Source organism: Cavia porcellus, unplaced genomic scaffold, assembly GCF_034190915.1.
Source record: "Cavia porcellus strain 051 isolate PalLab524CR breed Dunkin Hartley unplaced genomic scaffold, mCavPor4.1 scaffold_3, whole genome shotgun sequence".
NCBI classification, from domain to species: Eukaryota; Metazoa; Chordata; class Mammalia; order Rodentia; family Caviidae; genus Cavia; species Cavia porcellus.
In genome coordinates this window covers 70,181,873-70,190,998 of record NW_026947486.1, presented here as the reverse complement: position 1 = coordinate 70,190,998, position 9,126 = coordinate 70,181,873, and the positions used below count along the sequence as shown (strand labels likewise).

General features: G+C 40.0%; 1 protein-coding gene across 1 annotated transcript in view; it reads left to right on the top strand.

Annotated features, from left to right (window-relative positions):
- The first annotated feature begins 947 nt into the window (after positions 1–947).
- Ammecr1 (AMMECR nuclear protein 1) overlaps positions 948–9,126 on the top strand; it is a 121,991-nt gene continuing 113,812 nt past the window's right edge. The window contains exon 1 of the mRNA XM_003467575.5: positions 948–1,523. Within this exon, the coding sequence (XP_003467623.1) occupies positions 1,042–1,523 (482 nt within the window). The 5' untranslated portion in view covers positions 948–1,041. The remainder of the gene's footprint in view (positions 1,524–9,126) is intronic.

Sequence of the window (9,126 nt, the reverse complement as noted above, 5' to 3'; positions counted from 1 at the left end):
AATGGGATTGACTTACTCATATGCTTCTTCATTCATCCAAATGTGTTTTTTATTCAGAAATTTAAAAAGAACTAATTATATACCTGAACAAAATCTTCCAATTTATGACTAAGTACACTACCTGCCCTATATTTCAAATTGCTTTCCTAAGCCAAGAACCAAAACACCAGACAAGAAAAGCCTACTGCTGCAAGTCCCAAAGCACAATTAACATCTCTGAATCTGTGCGGTGGAGGTCAGGACTTTGTTTTTGGTTTTTAAACATTTTCATGCAGCTAGGAGGGGAATTTGGGAGAGCCAGTGCAAGACATACAGATAAAACTGAGCTTTCATATTTATTGATTAGGAGAGCATTGCATTTTTGTCAGATCCGGAAAAACCCTGGTGTTCGCTTGGGCTGGTGTTGAAGACTTCACCGCTTGCCTATTGCCTGTTTTTTGGACAGACTTTACAGGGGCAGTATTAAGTGTGGAACTCACCTTCTTGTTCATGCTCCAACAGTTCACCGCCCAGCAAATTTGAGGCCAGGTGGCTCCAGTTCCATTTAAGTGGGCGCAAGTGTCTGTCAGGAACACTATGTGCAGCTGAGGTCATCAAGCTATGCTTTGGGACTTGGACGTTTTACTCCAGAGTTTTTCCTTTCTTTTCCCCTAACACTAGTTTCCCATTTCCTCCTTCCTCTCCTGGTGTGCCCACCTCATCTTACTCCCACTCGCCACTGTCTTGATCTCCCTGCCTTCACCTTCTTTTCTTTTTGGCTTCTGTTTTCCATTCTCTGAGGCCTCAGGGTTTGGGTTCTGAGCAGTGTGACTGGGGAAGAACTGGTTCTAGGCACTGAGCCGCGAAAGCTGCCGGAGCGCGCCGCTGCGGGGGCGCGCACGAGCAGCCGCGTGGCCAGGCAACCAGGCCAGGGAGCGGCGCGCGCGCACCCCGCGAGCCCCCAGCGCGCCCCCGGCGGCCGGGGCCGCAGCGTGCTCGCCCCCGCCGCCAGCTCGCTTCACTTATGGGTCGGAAGCGCTGCGTGGGGGAGACTGTTCCAAGATGGCGGCGGGTTGCTGTGGGGTGAAGAAACAGAAACTGTCCAGTTCGCCCCCCTCTGGCTCGGGTGGCGGTGGTGGCGCCTCCTCCTCCTCCCACTGCAGCGGAGAGAGCCAGTGTCGAGCTGGGGAGCTGGGACTAGGAGGCGCCGGTACAAGGCTCAACGGGCTGGGAGGTCTAACCGGAGGAGGTAGCAGCGGTGGCTGTACCCTCTCTCCCCCCCAGGGCTGCGGTGGCGGCGGCGGCGGCAGCGGGGGGATTTCCCTCTCGCCACCTCTGAGCTGTGGAGTGGGGACCCTACTTTCTACCCCAGCCGCCGCCACCGTTTCCTCGCCTTCCTCTTCGTCCGCCGCCTCGTCCTCATCACCGGGCTCCCGGAAGATGGTGGTGTCAGCGGAGATGTGCTGCTTTTGCTTCGATGTGCTCTACTGTCACCTGTACGGATACCAGCAGCCCCGTACCCCCCGGTTCACCAACGAGCCCTAGTGAGTACTGTGCCCTCCGCCGCCCTCTCCCTTGCGCTCGGGATGGGGCTCAGAGTTGAGGCAAAGTGCGAGTCCGCCTCTCCGCCGCCGCGTGCCCCTAACCCTCTCCCTGATCGGGTCTCCGGAGCCACTCAACCTAAGTAAGGGCACCTCGCGCTTTCTGCCCCGCGAGGCAAGCACCCTACACTTGGAGCAGGGTGCTGCTACGGGAGATGGCCCCCTGGCTTCCAGAGGTGTTTGCTTTCTCTTTTCTGTAACTTCGAGGAGTTTTGACCCCTTCCTTTTCTCCTTACCACCACTCTTAACCCCATGTTGCCCCGGTTTTGGAGATCTGGATTATTTAATGTGCCGACCTCTCCTCCTTTTGGTTTCCATTACCCCATGTGTAAGCCCCGCCAGTATTCCCACTCTGTACCTGTGAATAGAGAGCTACTATCCCATTGCATTGAAAAATAGCAACTATTCAACTTCTGTTCTGCTAGTGATGGAACTTGGCTCCGGAGCTTGAGAAGATTACCCGTATTTTTCTCTGGGTTTCCTTGTGCCCCAGGGAGGGGGAAGGTTTTTAAAATACATTTTCCCTTACTACCTATTTTTATCCGAACATACCCATTAAAATGTGTTTCTAGTGAAGCGAGTGCACCGCCGGTTTCTTCACATTTGGAGTGAGATTTTTCCCCCCTTATTTCTACTGTCTGGGTAATAGCTCATTCAATGAGAGCTGTCCCCACAGAGACACTATCAGTTTGTACATTAAGTGTGCATTCACTTTTGTGTTGACTTCACTTCTGAGACATCTATGTTATACTCAATGATTTTGAGACCTTAGCTATCCAACAATAAAAATGTAGGCATTTTTATGATTTTCTTTGGATTTTGTACTTCAAATTGTTTTACCCTTCAAATGTGTAGCTGAAGTTATTTAAAATACCCCTGTTACAGCCAAAAGCCAGATTAGTTCTGATTCCTGCCTGTTTGGATGTGTGGGAGATGGGGCATATGGTTTTTTATAAAATGTGTAAGCTGAGTGTAAACTGACTTCTGAGTTAAATGCTAGACAGAATGTAAAGACCAAGAGAGGGCAGAATGGGAAGAAAGATGATTGTTTTTATTGTGAATACTTAGCATTAACAAGAAAAATAATAGAGAAAAAAATTCAGTGGAACTCAGTGAAAATCATCAACTTTTCTAGTTAAGTGTCCCTGGTTTCTTATAAATACCTGAATTCATGTTCTGTTTAAACTTTTTCATTTCATTTTGTGAGATTTGGGATTGAACTACTGGTTAAGTATGAACATCTTATGCCTAGACTAACAGTACTAAATTAATATGTAAAGTGGAAAATACAATAAAATGTCCTGGAAATTGTGTATTTGTATTGTTTGTTTTCTTTGACTTTGGGACTGTAAATGTTTTTTATTTTATATGATCCTTTTATGGTATGTGCATTTTTTCTAGACTTGGTTCATCTTTGGGCATTGGTTCATGAAAAGTGTATGAAAAAACATCTAGGCAGACACTTGTCAATGAAATTAAATATCTCCATAAATTTTATAGTGTTAATTCTAGTACCTTAAATCCTAAGTCCACACTTTAACCAATTTCTTTTTTGATTATGAAGTAAAATTTATTTTGAAAAGATTGCCATGTAAAAATAATCTGTAAAATATTTATTAGCTTGTCACTTATTTGTGACTTTTCTGTCTTCTTTTGTATGTCTGATATGTATTAAATCAATGCCTGTATGATACTTAAATTGGTACTGTAAAAATTCACTCCTGTTCACTTCTTGAGCTGTTACATGACTTTGTTGAAGGATCTCCTAGTGTTCACGCTCCACGGCCTCAAAGCATATGAGAACATACTTTCCAGAGGTGCTATTTTCACACATTTTAAAGTGAGTTTGGGTTAACTGAATGACTGACAAGAATTTTAAGAGAAAAGCAAGCTTGACCAGTTCATACAGAAAAACGCTTTTGAAAATATCATTTTCACATTGGCCACTTTGTACACATACTCAGGTATTTGTTTCTCTTCTGATACTTCAGTCACTGGATTTCTTTTTCAAGGAATTATGCAGATGAATAAGACACATTGTTGACTACTGTATGTTGAAATGATGGTGGAAGAATAATAACCATTATCTTGTGGTAGGCTTTGTGTGCCATGTATTTTCCAGAATATAAATTTAGAGTGGATACTGAAAATGAAAATGACCAAGCAGAGAATGAAGTTCATTTCAGTGAAAAGACTCTCTTATTTTTATTTATCTTTGTAGGTTTGTGTGTGTGTGTGGGGGGGTACTGGGGATTGGACCTAGGGCCTTCACACTGAGCTACATCCTCGGCCCTTTTAAAATTTTTTATTTTGAGACAGGGTTTTGCTAAATCTCTATGCTGTCCAGCCTGTGCTTGAGCTTGTCGTCCTGTTGCCTCAGCATCTCAAAATGCTAGAATTATAGGCATCAGTCACCATACCTCACTTTCATTTTTCTTAAGCTCATTTTTGTAATATACTGTGTAGAATTCAGGAAAATTTCTTTATTATGGCAGTGAGATAACTGACGTCATTTAACAGTGTCTTAGTAATCAGCACACTTTTTCTATTTAATGTTTTCATTAGTATTATGTGCTTATTAGTGTGACATTGTGTTTAAGTATCATAAGACATCAGTAGATAGCCAGAGTAGTGGTGGTGTTCTGTAATCTCACCACTCTAGGAAGCTGGGTCAGGAGGATCACAAGTTTGAGCCCACCTGGGGAATGTAAAGTCTTAGCAGACTTTATCTCAAAATAAGAAAATAATAATAATTAAAAAGGTTAGGGATGTAGTTCAGTGCCAAGGCCTTGAGTTCAGTCCCTAGTACCACACACACATATACACACACACAGCCATTGATAGGCATAATGGGCTTTTTTCTAGGAGGTATGTGTTACGTTATGAACAGTGTGTTTGAAATCCTGTCTTTCCACCAGAAAATGTTGCATTTTTGACTATTTAAATTCTCATATGTGAAAAGCATACTATTTTATTCCTTTCCAGGACCTTTCTGTTGGAATATTTAATAGGTGAAATCTGCCTTTTATAAATTTAGAGGTTACAGATCCATCATTTTACCCTTCCATTCTGAAAGATTATTAGACATTTCAAATCATCTATGTGATTCAATGTTGGAGGAAATGTCAACATATGAATATACCATATAGATAGATTCTTCATTGTTGTTGCTGCTTTTTGAGTACCCACACCATTGCAGAGTTTACATTTGTCTGCAGAAATCAAGCTCAAGACATGAGACAACATGATATTATGGACGTTTTACTATTGAAAAATCAGAGTTCTTGGATTTATCTGTGAGGGACCACTGATACCTATTTTATGGAAACCTGTTTGTAACTAACTGTAAAAGGAGCCATTGTGCTAGGTGGTGAGCCAGATTTCAAAGTAGTCATTTCCAACTTTGGTTGCATATTAGAGTCACTGGGAAGTTATTAAAAAGAGGGATGGTTGGTTCCAGGCCCAGAGATTCTGACTTAATCCATCTTCTAGGGACCTGGGAATCAGGATTATTAAAAGCTCTTTAATGTGTAGTTGAAGTGAAGAACCAGTGATTATCTTCTAGGTGTTTCTTCTCTTGAGATTCAAGTTAATTTTGTCTGGGATGATGCCATGGAGTCCGTACTTTATGAGCAGCATGGGTAATTCTGGTAAACAACTGATTTGGGCAAGGCTTGCAATGTGGTCTACAGAAGACATCACCTGGGAACTTTTTAGAAATGTAGGCTCTCAGATCTTCAGATCTGCTGAGTTGGAATATACATTTTTAACAAGCTTCCCAGGTGATTTTTATGTACTTTAGAGGTTAAGGAGGCCTGGTTTTTAAAACTTAAGTGTACCTAGTAATCTTCTGTAGTGTCTGTTAAAACACAAATTGCTGGGCCCCATTCCCAGAGTTTCTGATTCAGTTGGTCTTGGGTGGGGCGATGAATTTGCATTTCTAACAAGCTCCCTGGTGATGCTAGGGTTCCCAGGGCCACATGTTGGGAAAGAGTGAGCTCCAGAAAAATGAGGACCTAAATAAGTGTTTCAGTGACTGTCAGGGAATGTCAGTTTTGGCTGTCAGTTTCCAATATACAACGTCCTTCTGGATATATATATATATATATATATATATATATATATATTATCATGCTCATTGCAACCTCGTACCTGGGAAACTGAGTACTGCCCACAGCTTTAAGAGTCTCAGGTTCAGGACATGGTTTCAGTTTAGGGTTGGGAGTAGGAGATGGAGGGTAGAGTGACTCTTGGAAAACTGTGATATGATTGTAAGTCCTTTCTCAGGAATTGTTTTATATGAGAGGTTTATTTCAAAAGTCAAGACCATCACAAATGGGACATCTTAAAAGTGAGTTACATTGATTTTAGTAAGTAAAGTTCCCTCTTGTTCTCATAAGAAATACGATGATTAACTCCCTAAATAGCATTATTTTGAAAGACTTTAAAAGCTTTTACTTATACTTATGCTAACCTGATTTCACTTTAAGGATTTCCATATTAACCAAGAAATACAAAATGATTCCCCGTAAAGCACTGGGATTGTTCAGTCTCATATTTTTAATGCTGTGCTGGTGTCTCTGCCATGAACTTTCCGTGTGTGTGTGTGTGTGTGTGTATAATACTTGAGTGTAGTGCTGGGGATTGCTAAAAAAAAAAGCGTTCTATCACTGAGCTGCATCTTTAGCTCCATTTTTATTTTTGAGACAGGGTCTAGCTAAGTTGCCATGCTGGGCTCAAACTTGCAGTCTTCCTCAGTAGGTAGGGTTACAGGTGTGCTCCATATCCAATGTGAACTTTTAATGAATTAACATTTTTGAAATTCAGTTCTTTCTTTGGTGCTGGGGATTGAACCCACATCTTTGTGCACGCAAGGCAAAAACTCTACCACTGACCCACATCCCCAGCCTACTAGCATGTTTTTAAAGAGCACAATATATTTATTGAGAGAAAGCTTTTATCAGAGAGAGACAGAGGGGGTCCCAAGTGGGTTGCCAAGACCCCACCTTTTCTAGGGTTTTTTTTTTTTTTAGAGTAAAACCACAAAGGGGTCTAAGGCCTTATAGCATTTTTGAAATTAATGTAATGAAACATTTTATAAGCCATAGCAGGTAGAAGATGCTTTACTACTAAGTATCAGTTAAGTGTGGGCTTCTATTACAGTGAATAAAATGTATTTTTAAAAAAAATCATTCCGTGGCACGTAGATTTCAGAGGTGTTTGAACAGTTAACTCTCTTCTTGCCACAGTAAAACACTGTTGTTCAGTCTACTTGACAAGAGTTGGGTTGTGTTAGAAGAGCAGATACTTTGTTTCACCAGAACAGTAGCAATTCCATCTTGTTACAAAAAAGATTTGATAATGTAGCTTGGGTTAAAGTGCTATTAAATCAGCATTTTAAATGCCAGCTGTTATATTCCTATATCTTTTTTTTTTTTTTTTTTTTTTTTTTTTGCTGGTGACTGACCAAAATAGCTGCAAAACATATCAGGCTATTACAGATGAAGCTACTAGGCTATGATAGAATTCCTTATAACACTGACATAGTGATATTAACTTGCATTTTGTGGCCATTATCGTTAGTTTCTCTTAAAAAAGAAACATTGAAAATCATTGAGCCTTTCTGAAAGTGCAATATTGTTTCTTTTAGCAACTTTCACTTATATTAGAAGACAGTTTGATGCCCTATCTTACTGATAGAAAAGAAGAGAAACATATCCCCAGTTATCATTTGTGCTGTAAAAACCATCAGTGATTGACATGGAAGGATATAGAAATATAAATTAAAGAGTTATATGTAGGACAAATTATATTTAGTTAAAAAGAAAAACTCAGTGCTTATTTTACTTTCTTCCCCAGATGGCAAAAGCAAGTGATAATCTAGCCCATAATTTTTCTTGCTTATGAATTGTGTTTGTACTGTATTCAGGTTCCAGTTAATAATGGGTGACAACTGAGAAGGGATCGATATTGGTATCTCCCAGTCCAATAGGAAGAAAGGCCACTCCTGAAAAAGTGGAAACTGTTGTTAATCCATGCATGAGTTGTTTTTCTAAGTATGTGTTTCTCAGAAACAAGCTAATATCCACATTGCTATTTTAAGCTGTACACATTTTGAAACCAAATTTGTGTTATAAACACAAAAACTATTTACTGTATTTTTCAAGTTGTAGTTGTGTTTCCTGTTTATAGATAATTTTACTTTTTGAGAATGTATGTGTGTGAAGCACTGAAACTTGTATAATGAGATTAGTCGAAGTTCCCAAGTTTTCCTGATTTCAATAATAGTTATTCTGTTCTCTCCATGTCACACATACTTGTGTGTTGTAAAGCAGTACAATGATCAGGGCTTTTACATTTAAATTTTCTTAAATAGTCTCTTTTTCAGACTTGTGTAATAATGTCTCTTTTTGATACTGTTCTGAATCAGTTAAACTGAGTGAGGTCCAGCAGTAAAACCCAGCAGCTGCCAAGAATGGACCTTCAGTGTGTAAGCAGTCTTTACACAATCAGTAATTGGGCACTTGCTCACAGGATGCTGGAGACAGTGTGGGAAACCAGTGGTTGTGTAGGTGGAAATAGTAGATTTCCAAAAGTAAAGTTATTTAGAGTTTAGCTACTGTAGTTAATGTTGCTAAGAGTACCCACAAGCTTATGGAGTACTGTATAAAGGAAAAAAAAGAAAAACCAAAGGAAGAAGTATGGTATAATAGTATAGTTGGTTGGGTGGAGCATATTTTATGTTTGGTCCAACTATAATTGGCATCTTTTGTATCAAGTGTGGGTGTGTTTTCTGCAGCTCTTAATATATCATACTTTCAAAGTTGCTCAACCTTAAAAAAATTTAGTGCTGAATAGCTCAGTGGAAATTATTCATCACTGGGAAAAAAGCCTGTTTTTAAAAAAACATATACACTATGCTGAATTCTGTGTCCAAAACAAGCAAAAAAGAAATGGTCATATCCATACAGAGCATATAGTCTTGTTCAAGCTATTGTACAAATATCAAAGCTGCTTAAAATACTTTTAATATATACAAACAATTTTAGATTAAGAAGATACAGGTAACATGCATGTGCATGGAAATGACATGAAATAAAAAGGTGGTTAGAAAGAAAGACTTTGGAAGGGGATAACTGGAATTAAGTTTTTAAATGGATGTGTCTGTGTAACCAGTAGACGTTGAAGTCTTACTTGGCTGTTCTCAAACTGGTTGCCATCACCACCACACCCTGTGCTACAATACTTGGGGATTCCCAGCAGCTGTCTTCAGTCAATAACTTGCACTCTCAGCATTCTTCGTACCACAGCCCTTTACTCTAGTCTCTGAGATCATAAAAGTTCAAGGAAATTAAAAGTGATCCTTATGTTGGGAACCCCCAGTAAGACTGGCTAAAAGATTTTGCATTGATTGTCCTTTTATATATTAGGAAGAGAACAGTTTTTGCAGAATAGTGTAGGAAGAATTAAAAGAGTCTCAATGTAAGGGGACTAGCTAGGCTTAAGGTTATGAATGCAGTAGGAAAACTGGCACTGAAAGTGGGAA